The following is a 24,895-nucleotide window of genomic DNA, read 5'->3' as shown; positions in this document are numbered from 1 at the left end:
TCGGCCTTCACATTCTTAGAACCCGGAAGGTATGAAACCACAAAATTGAAACGGGAGAAAAACAGCGACCATCGAGCCTGTCTAGGATTCAACCGCTTAGCAGACTCGAGATAAGTCAGATTTTTGTGATCCGTTAAGACCACTACGCGATGCTTGGCTCCCTCAAGCCAATGTCGCCACTCCTCGAACGCCCACTTCATAGCCAACAACTCCCGATTGCCAACATCATAATTACGCTCAGCAGGCGAAAACTTTCTAGAAAAGAAAGCACATGGCTTCATCACAGAGCCATCAGAAGATCTTTGAGACAAAACAGCCCCTGCTCCAATCTCAGAAGCATCAACCTCGACCTGAAAAGTGAGCGAAACATCTGGCTGATACAACACAGGGGCCGAAGAGAAATGACGTTTCAACTCCCGAAAAGCCTCAACGGCCGCAGAGGACCAATTCACCACATCAGCACCTTTCTTGGTCAAATCAGTCAACGGTTTAACAACACTAGAAAAATTAGCGATGAAGCGACGGTAAAAATTGGCAAAGCCCAAGAATTTCTGAAGGCTCTTCACAGATGTAGGCTGAGTCCAATCATAAATGGCCTGAACTTTAACAGGATCCATCTCGATAGTAGAAGGGGAAAAAATGAAACCCAAAAAGGAAACCTTCTGAACTCCGAAGAGACATTTAGACCCCTTCACAAACAAAGAATTAGCACGAAGAACCTGGAACACCATTCTGACCTGCTTCACATGAGACTCCCAATCATCCGAAAAGACCAAAATATCATCCAAATATACAATAATGAATCTATCCAAATACTTTCGGAAGATGTCATGCATAAAGGACTGAAACACAGATGGAGCATTAGAAAGCCCGAATGGCATCACCAGGTACTCAAAATGGCCCTCGGGCGCATTAAATGCTGTTTTCCATTCATCGCCCTGTTTAATACGCACCAGATTATACGCCCCTCGAAGATCTATCTTGGTGAACCAACTAGCCCCCTTAATCCGAGCAAACAAATCAGACAGTAGAGGCAAAGGGTAGTGAAATTTGACCGTGATTTTATTGAGAAGGCGGTAATCTATACAAGGTCTCAGAGAACCATCCTTCTTGGCCACAAAAAAGAACCCTGCTCCCAACGGTGACGACAACGGGCGAATATGCCCTTTCTCCAAGGACTCCTTTATATAACTCCGCATAGCGGCGTGTTCCAGCACAGATAAATTGAAAAGTCGTCCCTTAGGAAATTTACTACCAGGAATCAAATTAATAGCACAATCACAATCCCTATGAGGAGGTAGGGCACTGGATTTGGGCTCATCGAATACATCTCGGTAATCCGACAAAAACTCAGGGACTTCAGAAGGAGAAGAAGGAGAAATTGACAACAACGGAACGTCACCATGTACCCCTTGACAACCCCAACTGGACACAGACATTGATTTCCAATCCAATACTGGATTATGGACCTGTAGCCATGGCAAACCCAACACGACCACATCATGCAAATTATGCAACACCAAAAAGCAAACATCTTCTTGATGTGCAGGAGCCATGCACATGGTCAACTGAGTCCAGTACTGAGGCTTATTCTTGGCCAAAGGCGTGGCATCAATTCCCCTTAATGGAATAGGATACTGCAAGGGCTCCAAGAAAAAACCACAGCGCCTGGCAAACTCTAAGTCCATCAAATTCAGGGCAGCGCCTGAGTCCACAAATGCCATAACAGAGTAGGACGACAAAGAGAAAATCAGAGTAACGGACAAAAGAAATTTAGGCTGTACAGTACCAATGGTGACGGACCTAGCGAACCGCTTAGTGCGCTTAGGACAATCAGAGATAGCATGAGTGGGGTCACCACAGTAAAAACACAGCCCATTCTGACGTCTGTGTTATTGCCGTTCAGCTCTGGTCAAAGTCCTATCACATTGCATAGGCTCAGGCCTCTGCTCAGAGGACACCGCCAAATGGCGCACAACCTTGCGTTCACGCAAGCGCCGATCGATCTGAATGGCCAAGGACATTGATTCATTCAAACCAGCAGGCGTGGGAAACCCCACCATAACATCCTTAAGGGCTTCAGAAAGACCTTTTCTGAAAATTGCTGCAAGGGCACACTCATTCCATTGAGTAAGCACAGACCACTTTCTAAACTTCTGGCAATATACCTCCGCTTCATCCTGACCTTGACACAAAGCTAGCAAGATTTTCTCTGCCTGATCCACAGAGTTAGGTTCGTCATAAAGCAATCCAAGCGCCAGACAAAACGCATCTACATTAAGCAATGCAGGATCTCCTGGCGCAAGGGAGAATGCCCAGTCTTGTGGGTCGCCACGTAACAAAGAAATAATGATTTTTACTTGCTGAATGGGGTCACCAGAGGAGCGGGGTTTCAAAGCAAGAAACAGTTTACAATTATTTTTGAAATTCAGAAATGTAGATCTATCTCCAAAAAACAAATCAGGAATTGGAATTCTAGGCTCTAACATAGGATTCTGAACTACATAATCTTGAATGCTTTGTACCCTCGCGGTGAGGTGATCAACACAAGAGGACAGACCTTGAATGTCCATATCTACACCTGAGTCCTGAACCACCCAGAGGTTAAGGGGAAAAGAAAGAGAAAACACACTGCAGAGAAAAAAAAATGGTCTCAGAACTTTTCTTATCCCTCTATTGAGATGCATTAACACTTTGTGGGCCAGCTGTACTGTTATGGACCTGGTGGTTAGGTGCACCCGGAATGACCTGATGGTTAAACTAGAAGACAGGACGAGCTCTGGGAAGTGGGAACTCTGCTGACCGCAAATCCTAATCCTATAACACACACACTAGAAATAGCTGTGGAGCGTACCTAACTCTCCCTAGACGCCTCTTCACAGCCTAAGAGCTAACTACCCCTAAAGATAGGAAAATAAGCCTTACCTTGCCTCAGAGAAAATTCCCCAAAGGTAAAGGCAGCCCCCCACATATATTAACTGTGAGTTAAGAGGAAAGTCACAAACACAGGGATGAAACAGGTTTCAGCAAAGGAGGCCAGACTTACTAGATAGACTGAGGTTAGGAAAGGGATCTATGTGGTCAGCACAAAAAACTACAAAAAGCCACGCAGAGTGTGCAAAAAGACCCCCGCACCGACTCACGGTGCGGAGGTGCCACTCTGCAACCCAGAGCTTCCAGCTAGCAAGGCAATATCATGTTAGCAAGCTGGACAAGAACTTAGCAAGTACTAAGAAATATATTCAGTACACAATGAACAACAAATGAACTAGCAGGGACTTAGCTTCTGCTGGAGTAGACAGGTCATCAGAAAGATCCGAGAGAGATCTGAACCAGTGCTAATACATTGACAGCTGGCATGGAGTAACGATCTGAGTGGAGTTAAATAGAGAAGCCAACCCAGCCGCAAACGAGGGCAGCTGAGGAAGCAACCTCAGAACCAGTAGTTCCACTCACAGCCACCAGAGGGAGTCCATGGACAGAACTCGCCGAAGTATCATTCATGACTACAGGAGGGAGTTCAAGAACGGAATTCACAACAATTCACCAAATCCCTTTAAAGACCAGCCAGGTAAAAACTTTTTTTTTTTTTGAGAGCGGCGATCCAGGGGGCCCCGGGGCAGAATGCTGGACACGCTGGGGCAGAGATGCTGGACATGCTGGGGCAGAAATGCTGGACATTGGGGGCAGGGATGCTGAGCACACTGGAGCAGAGATGCTGGACACACTCGGGGCAGAGATGCTGGACACACTGAGGCAGAGATGCTGGACACACTGGGGCAGAGATGCTGGGCACACTGAGGGCAGAGATGCTGGACACACTGGGGCAGAGATGCTGGATACACTGGGGCAGAGATGCTGGAAACACGGGGCAGAGATGCTGGACACACGGGGCAGAGATGCTGGACATTGGGGGCAGAGATATTGGACACACGGCAGAATGCTGGACACACTGGGGGCAGAGATGCTGGAGACACTGGGGGCAGAGATGCTGGAGACACTGGGGCAGAAATGCTGGAGACACTGGGGGCAGAAATGCTGGAGACACTTATTTTTTGAGCATACTGTTTTAAATGGGGGGTCGGTCCTGTTACTGTGTAGAGTGATACTATATCACCTTTTTTTCTCCATGTGGTGTAATGTAGAAGTTGGGAAAAATGTTCTACAAGCGGAGCTCGAGATAACTGTGTTATTTCCTGCAGAGACAAGTGGTGGCTGGAAGAAGTGACGGCGGTCTGTGCTGGATGAAAGTTGAAAGATGAAGGACTTCACCTAGAGACGCCACTGGTGAGTCAGTGTGTTACCTATACACTGACACTATACACTGTATACTATATACAGAGCTCCTGTGTATAATGTCACCAGTGATCACTGTATTACCTATACATTATATACAGAGCTCCTCTGTATAATATCACCAGTGATCACTGTATTACCTGTACACAGACACCGCATACTAAGTACAGATCTCCTGTGTATAATGGCACTTATGGTGATGGCATTGTGTTTTTTTTTATTACTGATTAGTATTGTAGTATTCGGTCACTTTGTGGTGGTAATATGTGGTCTGGTCATGGTGTGGTGGTATTTGTTCCTTGTATGTGATATTATTCGGTCACTGGTGGTAATATGTGATCTGGACATGGTGCGGTGGTGTTTATCCCTTGTATGTGATATTTGGTCACTATGTGGTAATAATATGGTGTCTGGTCATGGTGTTGTGGTATTTGTTCCTTGTATGTGATGTTATGTGATCATTGTGGCTGTAATATGTGGTCTTGACATGGTGTAGCGTTATTTGTTCCTTGTATGTGATATTATTGGTCATTTTAAAAATTGAAAAATATATAAAAATATACCGTATTTTTCGGACTACAAGACGCACCTTTCCCCCCAAAAAAAAGGGGGGAAAATGGGGGGTGCGTCTAATAGTCGCAATGCAGGCTTACCGTGGCGGCAGAGGTACGGTGGCAGAGGTGTGGTGGCAGAGGTGCGGCGGCAGACGTGCGGGGATGAGGAGGCGCAGTGAGCGGGGTCCCTTTCCCCGGTGAGGTGATGCAGCAGCCCGGTAATCAGCAGAGCCGGGTGAATCCTGTTGTTAGCGGTGGTGGCGGCCATCTTCCGGAGGCCGCGCGTGCGCAGATGGAGCGCTCTGCTTCCCGGGGCTTCAGGAAAATGGCTGCGGGATGCCGCGCATGCGCAGATGGGAATCGCGGCGGCCATTTTCCTGAAGTTCGTGGCTTCAGGAAAATGGCCGCCGCGATCTCCATCTGCGCACGCGCGGCATCCCGCGGCCATTTTCCTGAAGCCCCGGGAAGCAGAGCGCTTCATCTGTGCACCCGCAGCCTTGGGAAGATGGCCGCCACCACCGCTAACAACAGTATTCACCCGGCTCTGCTGCTTACCGGGCTGCTGCATCACCTCACCGGGGAAAGGGACCCCTCTGACACCATACCTCTCACTGCGCCTCCTCATCCCAGCACCTCCTCATCCCAGGACCTCCTCATCCCAGTACCTCCTCATCCCAGGACCTCCTCATCCCAGGACCTCCTCATCCCAGCACCTCCTCATCCCAGGACCTCCTCATCCCAGGACCTCCTCATCCCAGCACCTCCTCATCCCAGCACCTCCTCATCCCAGGACCTCCTCATCCCAGGACCTCCTCATCCCAGCACCTCCTCATCTCAGCACCTCTGCCAGTAACCACTGCTGCAACCCTCCCATGGACACCAGGCCGTGGCGTAGCCCACCTAAGCAGGAAGGGACCCTGCTCAGGTGCACGCCGTACCGCATCACCCCACCTCTGCCGACACCATGCCTCCTGTGACCCTGCTCTGCCACCGCCAGCCCTCAGGTAAGATACTGTAAATTCGGACAATAAGACGGACCCCCATCTTATAAAAAATCTTTTTTTCTGCAATTTTCACCCCAAATTTGGGGTGCGCCTTATGGTCCGGTGCGTCTTATAGTCCGAAAAATACGGTACCTAAATTGTACTGCATATTTTAACAAATATTTAATAGGTTACAGTAGAGTAGGGCCCGGCCAAAAGTGTCTACTGTGTTATGGTGGAGGCTTAAAAATTTTTTTGCCCAAAACAAAAGCTGCTGGCTATATGTGTGATCTGGTGATGGGAACTGTTAATGTGTGATAGGTGAGAAGTGGAGTTATTCCAAGAGAGAGCCGTGGGACTGTGGACAGTTCGAGGGGTGGAGGCGGAGCTGAGATGGAGCCTGGGCGAAGTCTCAAGGGGGCCAAAAAAAATTTGCCAGTATGGGGCCCCGAAATTTCTAGTGGCAGCCCTGCCCTCACGTAGAATCCACTGAATATATGCCCAGTACACTGTCAGTCTACAACAAGCGCATAATAACTATGAGTGCATAAACTACATGTGCTGACAGCATGTGTCACATGGTCCATCAACTGGAGGCAGACCATGTGCATGCACCTGACAGTAAGGCACATGCACCTATAACAGTACAAACATTTCATTACATTCAGCAACGTATAACTTCAGAGGAACATGGCTTACCTTCAGCTTTCCTGTCCTTCTGAGATACAAGCAGCTGCAAAAAACAAGTATTGAACACGTCACCAATTTTCTAAGTAAATATATTTCCAAAGGTGCTATTACATGAAATTCTCACCCGATGTCAATAACAACCCATCCAATCTGCACAGGCAAAGAAATCTATACTTATTTCACCCACTGTATGCGTTCATACCATATTCCTTAAAAGAAGCCTTCAGTAGAATGTAATTGCTTTTTTAATTATTTATTAGGAACATTTTCAGCTACATTTGGTAAATATAAAACATAAGAAAGATATTCATTTGTGAAGAGAAAAAAAGATTTAGGCTGTGTGCACACGTTCCGGATTTTTTGCGTTTTTTGAGTTTTTTTCACTTATAAAAATGTGATAAAAATGCTTAAAATACGCATTCATATGCATCCCATCATTTAGAATGCATTCCACAATTTTTGTGCATATGTTGCGTTTTTATCCACGCAGCATGTTCATTAATTTTGTGGATTTTTTGCGGATTTCCCACTATATTATTGCATCCCAGAACCTCCGAGAAAAAACGCAAAAAATATGCGCAAAAAAACGCGAGAAATAAGCGAGAAAAAAAACGCAAAAAATCCGCATGCGGATTTCTTGCAGAAAATGTCCGGTTTTGTTCAGGAAATTTCTGCAAGAAATCCTGACGTGTGCACATAACCTTAGGAGAATAAATCTAATCAGCTGTATCGTGCCCCTAACAGCCACGGGTGGAATCGCAGTCCACCCTCGGCTGTTAACATGTGGAATGCCGCTGTCAATCACTGAAGGAGGCACGCCACTAACCCTGTTCACATAATCACAGGGCGCTGAGACCTCTTTCTTGTCATTGATGATTTGCTATGAGCGTCACCCCGTGGCTGGCGTTCATAGCAGATGATCACTTATGCTACGCATAGGCTATGTGTAGCACAAGCGATCAGATGATTGCAGCTTCGAGTCTCCCAAGGAGACTATTGAAGAGAATGAAAAGTAAAAAAAAATGTTTTAAAAAATATTTAAAAAAAATATAAATAAAAGTTAAAATTTTTGCCTCATTCAAAATAAAACAATAAAAATTACACATACTTGGTATTGCCACATTCAAAAACACCCAAACTATCAAAATATAAAAAGAATTAATTTGATCAGTAAACATCATAACAAGAAAAAAAATAAAAATGCCAGAATTATGTTTTTTGATTGCCGCTAAATTGAAATAAAACGCAATAACAGGTGATCAAAACATTGTGTCTACCTCAAAATGGTATAAATAAAAGCATCAGCTCGACAAGCAAAAATAAGCAATCACCCAGTCCCAGATCTCAAAAAATGGAGATGCTACAGGTCTCGGAATATGGCGCTATTTTTCCTTTTATTTGTTAACAAATTTTGGATTTTTTTTTCACCACTTAAATAAAAATATCCTATACATTTTCGGTGTCTGCGTGCTTGTAATGATCCGGAGAATCATATTCCAGGTTAGTTTTAGCATTTAGTGAATATGGTAAAAAAACAACAACACACAATTGTGGAATTGCACTTCTTTTTGCAATTTCACTGCACTTGGATTTTTTTCCCATTTTCTAGTAAATTATATGGTAAAACCAATGGAGTCATTCAAAAGTACAACTTGTCCCACAAAAAACAAGGCCTCATATGGCCATATTGATGGATAAATAAACAAGTTATGGCACTGGGAAGAAAGGGAGCAAATAACGAAAAACGCAAAAATGGAAAATCCCAAGGTGGTGAAGGGGTTAAATATCGCATCTCCATTGCAAAGTTATTAGCAATCAAAGTATTTCGCCCCTATTGAGTTAATTTTTGTTAACTCAAAGTGGGTGTTATCAGACAGTTTTCACTGGAGGTGTTCACTTCTTCCCCCTGTATGATGCTGACCAATCATAAGCAGGCAGCAACAATCAAAAGAAAGAAGAACACGCCCCCACCCCACACTTACTCATGGAGTAGGTTAGAGCAGGAGATCAAAGCTCTCAGTACTTACATCTCACACTGAGGAACCAGCTTATCCATATTTTCTTGACTGAGACGCCACTGGGGCTGCATTTGTGGCATCTTGAATCCAACAAGAACATAAAATGGAGAAGGTTGGACTAGGAAATGACCTCCTGGGAGCCTTTTTTTTGCCCCAACTTTATTTGTCCTCAAAAACGCTTAAAAACGCTTAGGAAAAACGCATGAAAAATGTGTCAAAAATGCATAAAAAAACGAGTCAAAAATGCATCAAAATCCGTAGGCGTTTTCCCTGGCAAGGGTGTGGGGTTTTGATGAGGAAAAAATCTGCTTCTATTCTGCAACGTGGGCATGTAGCCTAAAGCTATAGTGGGGCCTGTTTTTTTTCCATTCAGTGCTGCTGCCCCAGTGAAAACGATCTGATAACGCCTGCTTGAATCTAAAAAAATTAACTCATTAGGGGCCAAATACTTTGATTGCTATTATCTCAAGAATGCAGAGTTGAAATGAAAACAAAAACTAATTTAATGTGTGCTCTGCAGCCAATATTACATCGTCTGTCCAGTTAAATATGAAAAATTTGATGAGAAGACCTCTTTAAGTAAATACCTTGAAAATATGGCATTTGAAAACCATAATTATAAAATCCTGTTTTTACCATCTAAATGTCGCTAACCTTTGAACAGGCCGCTATAGCCCGGAGACTCTAAGGCCGCTAATTGAGCCCCACACTCTGTTAACCATTTATGTGATGTAGTCACTATTGACAGCAGCAGCTAAGGGGTTAAACAGATATGGACGGCGCCAACACTGATCGCGGCTGATGCAGCAAGTTGTCAGCTATAGTGTCCAGCCGACAGCTGCTGGATTGTCACCTGTATGGGGATACTAATCTCTTTTATCTCAGGTCAGTAAAAAGACGTATTGGCGGTCATTAAGGGGTTAAAATTATGGTTTTTAAAGGTAATCCTTTCCATATCCTTTATTTTAGCCCAATATATTCTATATTTAGGTTTTCATATTCTCTCATACACTAAACTGAGCTAATATTATGTATTGAAGCCTGAAAACAATATGGTGCATTGATTTTTTAGCAGTATCAGGTTTTATGGGAAAGTCAATCCAACTTTAGTACCCACAACAAAGATCCACCTGATTGGTTACACTTATTATTTACATTAGTTATGAAAAAACTCCCAGAATACCTCCATGTTCTTCAGTAGAAACTTAAAGAGAACTTTTTACTAGTTTGACCATGGCAACCTGACAATTATAAACCTCTCACTGGACTGATGGGGAGATTAAAGAGGATCTTTCAGGTTTTAGCATAATAAACTGGCTACATCATTGTCTCTATGGCTGTGTATTTCTTCCCCTGCATGCGGTTGACCAATCATTAGCAGTCAGCAACACATAGGGGAAAAAAAAGAACCCTCCTCACTGATCTCTACAGCTACTGTGCAGAGATACAACTGAACTTGTTTATGTATCATTACACACCCTTCCAAATCTAATCTCAGAGTGCTTTCAGTTCTCACCTTTCCTTCACACTGACTGCCATGAGATGAGAGCTGGAAGTGTTTGTAATGATATATAACTCAGCTCTGCTGTATCTCTATACACTAGATCCTGGGATCAGCGAGGAGAGGAGAACATGTTCTTTTCTCCCCTGCATTACGCTGCCTGCTTATGATTGGCTAACCTCATGCAGTGAAAGTACACGGCCCCAGAGAAAAATCTCTTGGAACAAACACCCAGTTGTACATAACATAAATTATAACCTAAACTTGCAAGCGAATATATCCGCAATGGAGAATGGAAATTTAAAAATAAAAACTATGTTTAACTCAGCAATGCAGCCACTTTTTGATGATGTGTCCAATTTGACATGCTCAAACTTGCAAAAGGTCCTATTATTTTATAATAAATTATAACCCAAACTTTACAAGCTAATATCTTCGCAATATAAAAGAGGAATTGGAAAAAAAACAACAACTAAGTTTTACCCAGCTCTGCAGCCACTATTCCATGGTGTGGTCAGTATATAATGCTAAAATCAATGAAAGAGCCTCTTTATTCTCACCGTCAGTCAAGTTAGAGGTTTATAAATGGTCAGGTCAGTGAAGAAACTTCAAAGTGGAAATGTATGTGGTGCACTAAAGCTGTGTTGGGCTCTAATGCTCCATCCACTCTTCCATGAGTAGAAGAATGGAAAATACATTTTTTTTTCATTCCTGTTCTGCCTCTTTGCATTAATTCCTGAAAATCACCTGATGGGTTAATGAACTACCTGACAGCAGTTTTTAAAATTTGAGGGGTACTGTTTTTAAAATCGTATCACTTTTGGGGGGTTTCCTATATATAGGACCCCTAAAGTCACTTCAAACCCAGATAGGTCCCTCAAAAAAAAAAATTTTTGTAAATTTCCTTGAAAAAAAAAAAGAAAAATTCCTACTACATTTTTAAACCTCCTAAAATGCCAACAAAATAAAATAACATTTTACAAATGGTGCTGATGTAAAGCAGAAATGAAGGAAATGTTATTTATTAATGTTTTTGTGTGGTATGACTATCTGGATTAAAGGGATAATCAATAGTGATGAGCGAATATACTCGTTACTCGAGATTTCCCGAGCATGCTCGGGGGTCCTCCGAGTATTTTTTAGTGCTCGGAGATTTAGTTTTTCTTGCTGCAGCTGAATGATTTACATCTGTTAGCCAGCATAAGTACATGTGGGGATTCCCTAGCAACCAGGCAACCCCCACATGTACTTATGCTGGCTAACAGATGTAAAACATTCAGCTGCGGCAAGAAAAACTAAATTTCCGAGCACTAAAAAATACTCAGAGGACCCCGAGCATGCTCGGGAAATCTCGAGTAACGAGTATATTCGCTCATCACTAGTAATCATTCAAAGTTTGAAAATGATCTTAATTAAAATCCTTACTCCTGCGATACTCCTATAACATTAGGTGCACACTCCTAAATTCAAGCAGCGATTATAAATTTCCCAGACGAAGATTTAACCATTAGGATAAGGGAGTGGCTTAATTACAATACAAATTAATTTAAAATAATTTTATTAATTAAATAGTAAAAACACAAAATTAAAATTCAAGAAAGGTGCAAGAAATAAAGGAGGGATGAGGGACTCTTTATAATAATAATAATAAATGCCACATGGTAAACAACTTCATGTCATGATCAGAAAAATAATCAGTAAACAATGCTACATAAATGAGAAACAAGAGTTCAGCAGTCCATAGAATCTCAGTGCTATCTAAAATATTAAAGTGTCCAGTGCCAAAAATTTTTTTTATAATGTCAAAAACGTTTGAACTGAGGAAGGTTCAATTATAGTAAAAAGACTAAATCATTCATGTGATCCTTTAGTGTGGGGATCAATACCAAATTTCTGATATTTTTTTTTATAAATAAACACAAAACATATCAACCTAAATTTACCATTATCATAAAATATAATGTGCCATGAAAAAACAATCTCAAAATCATTGGGATATGTTGAAGCATTCGACATAAAGTGACAATGGTCGGAATTCTAAAATTTGGCCCGGTCACTAAGGGGTTGCGGCAGGTGTTTATAAAGGACAAGCTAATTATCCTTATTCATGTCATGAAGTCACGTTGTCACAACATGCATTGTTCCAGGCCTAGTCAGCATCTCAGGTGATGCACATTGCAATGTTGTGGCGTCACGATGTGTGCCATGATATCACGACGTGCGGTGTGATGTCAAAGGCCTACTTGATACTACAATCCCTTGCGCAAAGTGAAAAAGGCCAAACAGGATGTTGGTGATGGGGAAGGCAGACGTAAGTGGCTGCTCATCAGGTTGATGTGGGATAGGTGGGCAGCAATGTCAGAATTAATTGTTATTTATGTTTTTTTACATTTTTTTTGTTTATTGTATTCTTGGGTCTGGAAAGACCATAGAACAGAAAAATTAACTTTCAATTCACAACAATAGAAATTCCCTGCAAAATTTGAGAAATCTCCTGAATTCAAATCTTAGCAGATTCACTCCCCTCTAACTTAGCCCATTGGCTAATAATAATAGGTAATATGTGGACTGACCATTGTGGAAAGGAAAAACGCAAAAGGTGGTCTCTGATGAGAAACAAAATTATGGGGGAAGTGGGTGAGTGGGGATGTGACAGCAGAGAGAAAACAATCAAAGTCTGAATGATGGTATCAAGACTCAAAACCATTTTCAGGATTTAAATGGGTATTCCCAATTCCAATATCCTATATCTATCCCAACATGTAGTAGGCGTAATATTAATAATAGTAGCAAATACCGCCAATTACGAATGTAGTATAGTTCTTCAGATTGGCTATGTTGCTTACCCCATGTGCAGGGCATTGCAGTAGCTTAGGTATCCATGGTTACGGCCACTAAGAGCTGTCTAACTGTCACTATGTGAGTGGTCATATCCATGGGTTCCTAAGCTACTGCAATGCCCTGCTAATATAGATTCATCTTTTACATTTTAAAAATTAGAAAAAAGGAAAATGGGCAAATACAAAAGTTTGGACACCCTGCATGGCTAGTACCTAAATTTATCAGAGATCCACAAAGTGCATAGTTTCACTTTGGCATAAATTAGAAGTGATACTGAACTGACTTATAACAATTTTTTTTTCTTAGTATTCCATCATATAAAAACAAATAAAAATCAGAAAAGGTGCAAAATTAGATGAGAGACTTAGACTCTAGTAGAATGATAGCGAACAGGCAAAAAAATTGATTCAATGCTCTAAATGCGAGTCTATTGTCAAACGTATATATACAAAACAAGAACTAAACAATTACCTCTAGAAAGTCGTATGCAGTAAAGTGACCTAGTGAATGGGATATTAAAGTGCAATGTGCCACAATTGATTCATTCCAAACAGATCGCTCTATTGCTGCAAAAAATGTTATCATCTATTGTTGATATTCCAATTTTGAAACTGGTGTTAATAATAAAAATTACTTCACATTATTAATTGTCCAAATAAAGGTTGCATCTTGCAAACTGGGAAAAATAAGTATTTCATACACTGCCGATTTTGAAAGTGTTTCCATTTACAAACAATGGAGAGGTCTGTAATTTTTATCTTCATCTTTGAGAGACAGAATCTAAAAATAAAAAACAGAACATCACATTGTATGGTGTGCTGCTAGGTCAGCTGATGTGGGTGGTGACCACTCCCACCATCCTTTAAATAGTCACATGATGCATCAGCTGAGTGTTGGTAATAGAGTTTTTATGATTATCCACCACCCTCGGATCCTTCAGACAGAACCTGAAAACTCATCTCTTCAGGAAAGTCTACAGCCTGCAATAACCATTCTGCAGCCTCACCACCACCCGAGCTGCTGCCTCACCACCACCTGAGCTGCTGCCTCACCACCACCAGAGCTGCCAAGTCACCACCACCAGAGCTGCAGCCTCACCACTGACAGAGCTGCCGCACCCCCAATCTTCTGTCTCTTCCCCATAATCCTGTAGAATGTAAGTCCGCAAGGACAGGGTCCTCTCCCCTCTGTACCAGTCTGTCATTGTAAATTTGTTTACTGTAAATGATATCTATAGCTCTGTACGTAACCCCTTTCTCATGTACAGCACGATGGAATGGTGCTATATAAATAATAATAATAATTATGTATGCCAGCCTTGGAGCTACAGCTATTTGGTGTCAGCACTGAATCTGCTACTTCTGTTTCTGTATCCTCTGCGGTGTGAAGCTTGGCAGCGGAGCCTGGAGCTAAGTTGCTTGATTATATACCTTGTCTGTCTCACACTTGTCACAATACCCTGTGTTTGTACTATCTGAAGTGGTGAGGCTGGCGTCCTTGCTGGCAAGTGCATTAGCCAGAGTTTAGTGAGGTGATGGCTAGGGACTAGCCACGAGACGGCAGCAGGTGGAAGGACCTGCATAGGGCGTTAGGGGAGCTTAGTGAAAGGCACTCAGTTAGGAGGTGCCACATACCTCGTTCCCTAATATTAAGGTATTCCTCCCCCTTTTCCCATTCCAGTTGTTGGTGTTTGTTGTGTTGACCCTTGTGGTCGTGACAATATTCCTTTAAATAGTGAATTAAAAGTTATATTTTAACAGTCTTTAGATAGGGAATTTTGTTGCCAATTTGTCAAACTTTCTCTGTTCACAATAACAGTAAGGCTAAGTGAACATGCAGCGCCCCAGAGTTCTGGTCGTTGCAGTACTGTGGCTCCGCCACTATGGGGAGCCATGGTGCGTTCGATGGCACTGAAGGAGTTCCTCCAATCAGGTATCACAGACACCAATATGTTTCACAGCTGGGCCTCCGGGGGGGAGCTAAGGGTGCTATTCATTAGGCCACTCCCCACCATAGTGGGTAAACTGGGGGTCAGGCAGGAAGTTAGGCAGAAAGCTGACTGGATTGAACGAAGCAACACCTAGTGAGAGAGGGTGTTGTGGAGGAAGAGACAGTAGGGTCTCTGCCAGGGGTGGGATCCTGGCAGAGGCTTGGCATTGGAAAGAACGTAACGGGACCGTGCCTGCTCAGAATAGCGGCGGTGCCCTAAGAAAGGACTAGAAGCGAGATAGATTGTGCTGAGTGAGAAACGAGATCAAGCAGAAGGAGAATACCAGCAGGGGTTTTGTTGAAAGAGGCAGCACCTTGCTGAGGCGCATTACCGGTGGCCGGAACGCCGAGGGAGTGGAATAATATACAGCTTTAAGCCATACTCCAAACAGCGGCAGGACAGTCAGTCTCAGGCGGGCTGTCTACCACATATCACCTATGAAGTCTTGGGGGGCAATTGCGGGAGAGGGGCGTCTCTAGGGTCCCGGAAGAACTCCAGGCCTACCTGACAAACGGGTGCCGTTCTTACTGTAATATCAGGAAGGGACGGAAGATTAGCAGAAGACCAGTTAATCGAGTTGTGAGGGAACTTAAGAAACAGACACAACAGTTGTGGGGTACTTTCCGTGAGCACAGCAGGGAAGGACTACAACACAAAGCGCTAAGAAGGAAGGCACTGATTTCCACCTGTGAGGAGAACTCTGGAAGTGCCATTGGACCGGCCGGACTTGCGCAGCCTGGTGAACCGGATTCTGGACTGAGGACCGAGAGATCTCCAGTAAAGAGGTAAAGAGACTGCAACCTGGTGTCCTCGTTATTTACCGCGACCTGCACCCCACAACTGCACCGTTACACCACCGATAACATCACTATTTGCACCGGACGTCCCCCACTGACGGACAGGGCCACCGACCGGGTCTAGCCACCGTGACAACCCCAGGACTGAGACCTAGAGGCCCGGCTCCGGGTACCCCTCGGCCCTGCGGCGGTGTGGGGGCGCTCCGCAACTTGGCGTCACGAACAGGATCTACTTAAGCCTGAAGAGTCAGGTCATGTGTGCCTAGAGACTGTGATTTATTGTGTTTGGACTGTACTTTATTGCAAGGACTGTGCCGCGCCATTTGCCGCCAAAAGTGCCCGCCAAAAACCGCCGCCATTGCTACGCCAGAGAGAGAGGAGGGCGTGCCATGGGAGGAGACTACCAAAGTGGCGCCAGAAACGGTGATCGCCCCCTGCGCCTCTTGTTGCAAAGCGATGACCTGCCCCAAAGCCGAGAACCACCCCCTGATGTGCAACGGCGGGAAGCGGGTGACGGAGAAGCCCGACCGCGGAGAAATGGCGGAGTCAGGTGCATGCACTGCCACCGACTATCAGGCAGCGATGATGAACAGCAAGTGCCTGAGCGAGGAAGATGCGACTCCGGCTTGCCCTCCTTCACCAGAGACGGACCGGGAGCCTGCGGACCTGACAGCGGAGCTACGTCCACCAATCCCGACCTCGGAGTTAGAGGAGGAGGAACTACAGCAAGCGGAGCCGAATCCGAGAACCCCATTGGGGGAGCCACGGTCCGGGCCGCAGCCGACTCCAGTGTCCTTGTTAATGGACCGGAGCGACATCGATGGAACCACATCAGGCGCAGGTATGGAAGACGCCCCTGCTCCCCCTCACGAGCCCGCTTCCACGACCCACCCCCATCTCAGTAAGGGTCGACCCTTCTCGGCAGGGTTAATGGTGTTATCCCCTGGTGACCTGGGGAGGATGGTGCCACCGCTGTCGACTAGAGTGGGGGAGCCCGTGGATGTGAGTCTAGATGGAGTAGTTCTTCGGTGGGACAGCCCCTGGGTTGGAACAGATGGATCCCAGGAGAACGGGTCCACTCTTGCGGTGCTTACGTGGGAACAATATAGACAGTGCTTGATTCTACAGTGGAAAGGCCGGAAAGAGGCCGAGTCGATGGGTCCATCGAAAATACAACAATCCCCTCCGGCATGGGATGACAGAGACGCGATAAGGCGGGGCACTGTGTTGGCCTACCATGCGAGAAGGGGGTGGGGCCTCATACACGAGCCGGGATTGGATACTGACGTTTTTGTTGCGCACTGTAACGTGAGGGCTCCCTGCTATGGCCGAAGTGGAGAACCATTGCAAAAGGGGGATCAGGTGACCTACAGCCGCCACCAGAACCCGCTCGGGTGGTATGCACGGAATGTTCGGCGGTGTATGTTTGGAGCCGCGACCCTTACCACCTCGGACCTGGTCCCAGGAGCACCCGATCTTGTCACCATCGCAACGGTGCGCCTGGTAGCGGCCACCGAGTTGGCCAGTCGAGTTCATCTGCACGTTCGAACCGCGGACACTGGCACCACAGTGGCCGGGGGGCAGGAGCCCAAGCCACCTGAATAAGAGTAAACCTCGGAAACCTGAAAATGTAAATAGTTACTGTTTGTTCTTTAAGTTGCTAAACCCGTCCAGGGTAAACTTTAAAAGGTGACCCCTTTGTTGACCCGGGGTCACTATTGTTGTTTTCTTGAAGTTTTGCACAAAGTTACACAAACTGCGAAATCATGGACTGTGCATGATTTGAACTTTCTTGTAAATAGTTTGCATCTTCTTAAAGGTGCTTCCTACTGGTTTTATTTAAAGACACTTTGCGAAGATGCCATTCCGGAGCCCTGGTATGGACTGGTAGGCTGAGAAGAAGAGCTACCTCAGAAAGACTTGATCTCCTCTTAAAGGGGAGGTTAGAATTGAACTTGAAAGTGATACTGTTTTAGAACAGTAATGTCATGATAATGCTTTGAAGGAAATGTAACTGTTTTACATGAAAAAGTTATGTGTGTTTAATCTGTTTAATGGAATCTAGATAATGTCCTCTCAAAGAAAAAGATGCAGAAAGCCCGTAGGGGTAGATGTAGAGTTCCGTTTAGCTGAAAGTAAAGAAGTAATAATGAAGGTGAGGATAGAAGGTAAACCCTGCGTCCCCATTGAAAGTTAGTTCGTTACTAAGGACAGAAAGTAGACCCGTAGGGGTTAGTGAGTGAGTCCTTATAGGAGCCAAGCAGAGTGGGCTCCATGTTCTCAAACAGAAAGGAATGTTATGTCTATACCATGTATAGTAGCGAGAGGCAGTAGGCCCTGGCTGAACGGGGCGGTCCTGTAAAAGAAAGGAGAGGCAGTAGGTCTGGTGCCATAGGGACAGGCGGTCCTGCAGGTTCAAAGTAGGAGAATGTGAAGTTACCTTGCCCTGTAATGTGATTATAGGAAGGCCTTTGGTAAACTAAGAGTGTATGTTTCTTAAAGGCAATGTTAATTTATTGTTTCAGCATTTGCACTGAGTAGAACACCCGGTTGGGTAACAGGAGTTATGTATAGCCTGTAATTTATAATGTTGATTATGTTTGCAACGTTAAAAGTGTCCTCACCTCCCATAAAGGGAAGCCTGTTCAAGTATACTTATTGTCTTGCACTCAACAAAATTGTATGTCTTTTTGCTAACCTGTATTGTTGTTTTTCTTCCCAGTCCCGGAGTACTGTGTTTAACCAGGGGGGAGTGCAGCGCCCCAGAGTTCTGGTCGTTGCAGTACTGTGGCTCCGCCACTATGGGGAGCCATGGTGCGTTCGATGGCACTGAAGGAGTTCCTCCAATCAGGTATCACAGACACCAATATGTTTCACAGCTGGGCCTCCGGGGGGAGCTAAGGGTGCTATTCATTAGGCCACTCCCCACCATAGTGGGTAAACTGGGGGTCAGGCAGGAAGTTAGGCAGAAAGCTGACTGGATTGAACGAAGCAACACCTAGTGAGAGAGGGTGTTGTGGAGGAAGAGACAGTAGGGTCTCTGCCAGGGGTGGGATCCTGGCAGAGGCTTGGCATTGGAAAGAACGTAACGGGACCGTGCCTGCTCAGAATAGCGGCGGTGCCCTAAGAAAGGACTAGAAGCGAGATAGATTGTGCTGAGTGAGAAACGAGATCAAGCAGAAGGAGAATACCAGCAGGGGTTTTGTTGAAAGAGGCAGCACCTTGCTGAGGCGCATTACCGGTGGCCGGAACGCCGAGGGAGTGGAATAATATACAGCTTTAAGCCATACTCCAAACAGCGGCAGGACAGTCAGTCTCAGGCGGGCTGTCTACCACATATCACCTATGAAGTCTTGGGGGGCAATTGCGGGAGAGGGGCGTCTCTAGGGTCCCGGAAGAACTCCAGGCCTACCTGACAAACGGGTGCCGTTCTTACTGTAATATCAGGAAGGGACGGAAGATTAGCAGAAGACCAGTTAATCGAGTTGTGAGGGAACTTAAGAAACAGACACAACAGTTGTGGGGTACTTTCCGTGAGCACAGCAGTGAAGGACTACAACACAAAGCGCTAAGAAGGAAGGCACTGATTTCCACCTGTGAGGAGAACTCTGGAAGTGCCATTGGACCGGCCGGACTTGCGCAGCCTGGTGAACCGGATTCTGGACTGAGGACCGAGAGATCTCCAGTAAAGAGGTAAAGAGACTGCAACCTGGTGTCCTCGTTATTTACCGCGACCTGCACCCCACAACTGCACCGTTACACCACCGATAACATCACTATTTGCACCGGACGTCCCCCACTGACGGACAGGGCCACGGACCGGGTCTAGCCACCGTGACAACCCCAGGACTGAGACCTAGAGGCCCGGCTCCGGGTACCCCTCGGCCCTGCGGCGGTGTGGGGGCGCTCCGCAAACACATTGTAGAGTTGCAGTGGAAATTTCCTGTTATGACCCCAATGGCGAGGGTCTCAGAGGAACGTGGAAGTCTGTAGAATACAAAAATCCAGCTCATAGGGCAGTGGTAACTGGGTTGACCATATATCTACTCCTAACGCCAACACTAGAAGTAGCCGGGGATCATTCCTACGTTGATTCTAGATGACACGCGCCAGCCGGAGAATCTAGCTACCCCTAGTAGAGGAAAACAAAAGACCTTTCTTGCCTCCAGAGAAGGGGACCCCAAAGCTGGATAGAAGCCCCCCACAAATAATAACGGTGAGGTAAGAGGAAATGACAAACACAGAAATGAACCAGGTTTAGCACAGAGAGGCCCGCTTACTGATAGCAGAATAAAGAAAGGTAACTTATATGGTCAACAAAAACCCTATCAAAATCCACACTGGAAATTCAAGAACCCCCGAACCGTCTAACGGTCCGGGGGGAGAACACCAGCCCCCTAGAGCTTCCAGCAAAGGTCAGGATATAGATTTGGAACAAGCTGGACAAAAATACAAAACCAAAACAAATAGCAAAAAGCAAAAAGCTGACTTAGCTGATATAACTGGAACCAGGATCAGTAGACAAGAGCACAGCAGACTAGCTCTGATAACTACGTTGCCAGGCATTGAACTGAAGGTCCAGGGAGCTTATATAGCAACACCCCTAACTAACGACCCAGGTGCGGATAAAAGGAATGACAGAAAAACCAGAGTCAAAAAACTAGTAACCACTAGAGGGAGCAAAAAGCGAATTCACAACAGTACCCCCCCCTTAGTGAGGGGTCACCGAACCCTCACCACGACCACCAGGGCGATCAGGACGAGCGGCATGAAAGGCACGAACTAAATCGGCCGCATGAACATCAGAGGCGACCACCCAGGAATTATCCTCCTGACCATAGCCCTTCCACTTGACCAGGTACTGAAGCCTCCGCCTGGAGAGGCGAGAATCCAAGATCTTCTCCACCACGTACTCCAACTCGCCCTCAACCAACACCGGAGCAGGAGGCTCAGCAGAAGGAACTACAGGCACAATGTACCGCCGCAACAAGGACCTATGAAATACATTGTGAATAGCAAACGACACAGGAAGATCCAGACGAAAAGATACAGGATTAAGGATTTCCAATATCTTGTAAGGCCCAATAAAACGAGGTTTAAATTTGGGAGAGGAGACCTTCATAGGAACAAAGCGGGAAGAAAGCCATTCCAAATCCCCAACGCGTAGTCGGGGACCCACACCGCGGCGGCGGTTGGCAAAGCGCTGAGCCCTCTCCTGTGACAACTTCAAGTTGTCCACCACATGATTCCAGATCCGCTGCAACCTATCCACCACAGAATCCACCCCAGGACAGTCAGAAGGCTCCACATGACCCGAAGAAAAGCGAGGATGGAAACCAGAGTTGCAGAAAAAAGGCGAAACCAAGGTGGCGGAACTAGCCCGATTATTAAGGGCAAACTCAGCCAACGGCAAGAATGTCACCCAATCGTCCTGATCAGCAGAGACAAAACACCTCAAATAAGCCTCCAAAGTCTGATTGGTTCGCTCCGTCTGACCATTAGTCTGAGGATGGAAAGCAGACGAAAACGACAAATCAATGCCCATCCTACTACAAAAGGATCGCCAGAACCTGGAAACGAACTGGGATCCTCTGTCTGACACAATATTCTCAGGGATGCCGTGCAAACGAACCACGTTCTGGAAAAACACAGGAACCAGATCGGAAGAGGAAGGCAGCTTAGGCAAAGGAACCAAATGGACCATCTTGGAGAAGCGATCACATATCACCCAGATAACGGACATGCCCTGAGATAGCGGAAGATCAGAAATGAAATCCATGGAGATATGTGTCCAAGGTCTCTTCGGGACAGGCAAGGGCAAGAGCAAACCGCTGGCACGAGAACAGCAAGGCTTAGCTCGAGCACAAGTCCCACAGGACTGCACAAATGACCGCACATCCCTTGACAAAGAAGGCCACCAAAAGGACCTGGCCACCAGATCTCTGGTGCCAAAAATTCCCGGGTGACCTGCCAACACCGAGGAATGAACCTCGGAAATGACTTTGCTGGTCCACTTATCCGGGACAAACAGTCTGTCAGGTGGACAAGACTCAGGCCTATCCGCCTGAAATCTCTGCAACACACGTCGCAGATCCGGAGAAATAGCTGACAAGATAACTCCATCTTTAAGAATACCAACAGGATCAGCGACTTCAGGAGCATCAGGCACAAAGCTCCTAGAAAGAGCATCGGCCTTCACATTCTTTGAACCTGGTAAATACGAGACAACAAAATCAAAGCGGGAGAAAAACAATGACCAGCGGGCCTGTCTCGGATTAAGGCGTTTAGCAGACTCGAGATACATCAGATTTTTGTGATCAGTCAAGACCACCACACGATGCTTAGCACCCTCGAGCCAATGACGCCACTCCTCAAATGCCCATTTCATGGCCAACAACTCCCGATTGCCCACATCATAATTTCGCTCGGCAGGCGAAAACTTCCTAGAGAAAAAGGCACAAGGTTTCATAACAGAGCAACCAGGGCCTCTCTGCGACAAAACGGCCCCTGCTCCAATCTCTGAAGCATCCACCTCAACCTGAAAGGGAAGTGAGACATCGGGCTGGCACAAAACAGGCGCCGAAGTAAACCGGCGTTTCAACTCCTGGAAAGCCTCCACGGCAGCAGGAGCCCAGTTGGCTACATCGGAGCCCTTCTTGGTCATATCCGTCAAAGGTTTCACAATGCTAGAAAAATTAGCGATAAAACGACGGTAGAAGTTAGCGAAACCCAAGAATTTCTGAAGACTCTTAACTGACGAGGGCTGAGTCCAATCAAGAATAGCTCGGACCTTGACTGGGTCCATCTCCACAGCAGAAGGGGAAAAAATGAACCCCAAAAAGGGAACCTTCTGTACACCAAAGAGACACTTTGAGCCCTTGACAAACAAAGAATTTTCACACAAAATTTTAAAGACCAACCTGACCTGCTCCACATGCGAATCCCAATTATCAGAAAAAACCAAAATATCATCCAGATAAACAATCAAAAATTTATCCAGATACTTCCGGAAGATGTCATGCATAAAGGACTGAAAAACTGAAGGCGCATTGGAGAGCCCAAAAGGCATCACCAAGTACTCAAAATGACCTTCGGGCGTATTGAATGCGGTTTTCCATTCATCACCTTGCTTAATGCGCACAAGGTTGTACGCACCACGAAGGTCTATCTTGGTGAACCACTTGGCACCCTTAATCCGGGCAAACAAGTCAGACAACAGCGGTAAAGGATACTGAAATTTGACAGTGATCTTATTTAAAAGCCGATAATCAATACAAGGCCTCAAAGATCCGTCCTTTTTTGCCACAAAAAAGAATCCCGCACCAAGAGGGGAAGAAGACGGACGAATATGTCCTTTCTCCAGAGACTCCTTGATATATGAACGCATAGCGGTATGTTCAGGTACCGACAGATTAAACAGTCTTCCCTTAGGAAATTTACTGCCTGGGATCAAATCTATAGCACAGTCACAGTCCCTATGAGGAGGCAGTGCACTGGACTCAGACTCACTGAAGACATCCTGATAATCAGACAAATACTCAGGAACTTCCGAAGGCGTAGAAGAAGCAATAGACACAGGCAGGGAATCCCCATGAATACCACGACAGCCCCAACTTGAGACTGACATAGCCTTCCAGTCCAGGACTGGATTATGGGTCTGTAACCATGGCAGCCCTAAAACAACCAAATCATGCATTTTATGTAAAACCAGGAAACGTATCACCTCGCGGTGTTCAGGAGTCATGCACATGGTAACCTGTGTCCAATACTGCGGCTTATTTGCTGCCAATGGCGTAGCATCAATACCCCTAAGAGGAATAGGATTTTCTAATGGTTCAAGAGTAAAACCACAGCGCTTAGCAAATGACAGATCCATAAGACTCAGGGCAGCACCTGAATCTACAAACGCCATGACAGGATAAGACGACAGTGAGCAAATCAAAGTTACAGACAGAATAAATTTAGGTTGCAAATTACCAACGGTGACAGGACTAACAACCTTAGCTATACGTTTAGAGCATGCTGAGATAACATGTGTAGAATCACCACAGTAGTAGCACAAGCCATTCCGGCGTCTATGAATTTTCCGCTCATTTCTAGTCAGGATTCTATCACATTGCATTAAATCAGGTGTCTGTTCAGACAACACCATGAGGGAATTTGCGGTTTTTCTATCACATTGCATTGAATTAGGTGTCTGTTCAGACAACACCATGAGGGAATTTGCGGTTTTGCGCTCCCGCAACCGCCGGTCAATTTGAATAGCCAGTGCCATAGTATCATTCAGACCTGTGGGAATGGGAAAACCCACCATAACATTCTTAATGGCTTCAGAAAGGCCATTTCTAAAATTAGCGGCCAGTGCACACTCGTTCCAATGTGTCAGCACGGACCATTTCCGAAATTTTTGGCAATACACTTCAGCCTCGTCCTGCCCCTGAGACATAGCCAGCAAGGCCTTTTCTGCCTGAATCTCAAGATTGGGTTCCTCATAAAGCAAACCGAGCGCCAGAAAAAACGCATCAATATCAGCCAATGCCGGATCTCCTGGCGCCAGCGAAAAAGCCCAATCCTGAGGGTCGCCCCGTAAGAACGAAATAATAATTTTTACTTGCTGAGCAGAGTTTCCAGATGAACAGGGTCTCAGGGACAAAAATAATTTACAATTATTCATGAAATTCCTAAACTTAAACCTGTCTCCGGAAAACAGTTCAGGAATCGGTATTTTAGGTTCTGACCTAGGATTTCTGATAACATAGTCTTGTATGCCCTGCACACGAGTAGCCAGCTGGTCCACACTTGTAATCAAGGTCTGGACATTCATGTCTGCAGCAAGCATAGCCACTCTGAGGTAAAGGGGAAGAAGAAAAAAAAAAACAAAACTCAGAATCTTCTTTCTTATAATCCCTCTTCTGCAATGCATTAAACATTTAATACGGGCCTGGCAAACTGTTATGACCCCAATGGCGAGGGTCTCAGAGGAACGTGGAAGTCTGTAGAATACAAAAATCCAGCTCATAGGGCAGTGGTAACTGGGTTGACCATATATCTACTCCTAACGCCAACACTAGAAGTAGCCGGGGATCATTCCTACGTTGATTCTAGATGACACGCGCCAGCCGGAGAATCTAGCTACCCCTAGTAGAGGAAAACAAAAGACCTTTCTTGCCTCCAGAGAAGGGGACCCCAAAGCTGGATAGAAGCCCCCCACAAATAATAACGGTG

General features: G+C 45.5%; 1 protein-coding gene across 1 annotated transcript in view; it reads right to left on the bottom strand.

Moving 5' to 3' along the window:
• Nucleotides 1-24,895, bottom strand: part of STARD8 (StAR related lipid transfer domain containing 8) — a 233,389-nt gene that overhangs the window by 151,996 nt on the left and 56,498 nt on the right. Inside the window, exon 2 of the mRNA XM_077284933.1 lies at nucleotides 6,533-6,566. Within this exon, the coding sequence (XP_077141048.1) occupies nucleotides 6,533-6,566 (34 nt within the window). The remainder of the gene's footprint in view (nucleotides 1-6,532; nucleotides 6,567-24,895) is intronic.

This window comes from Ranitomeya variabilis, chromosome 2 (genome assembly GCF_051348905.1).
Source record: "Ranitomeya variabilis isolate aRanVar5 chromosome 2, aRanVar5.hap1, whole genome shotgun sequence".
NCBI lineage: Eukaryota > Metazoa > Chordata > Amphibia > Anura > Dendrobatidae > Ranitomeya > Ranitomeya variabilis.
This window is presented reverse-complemented; position numbering and strand designations above follow the sequence as displayed.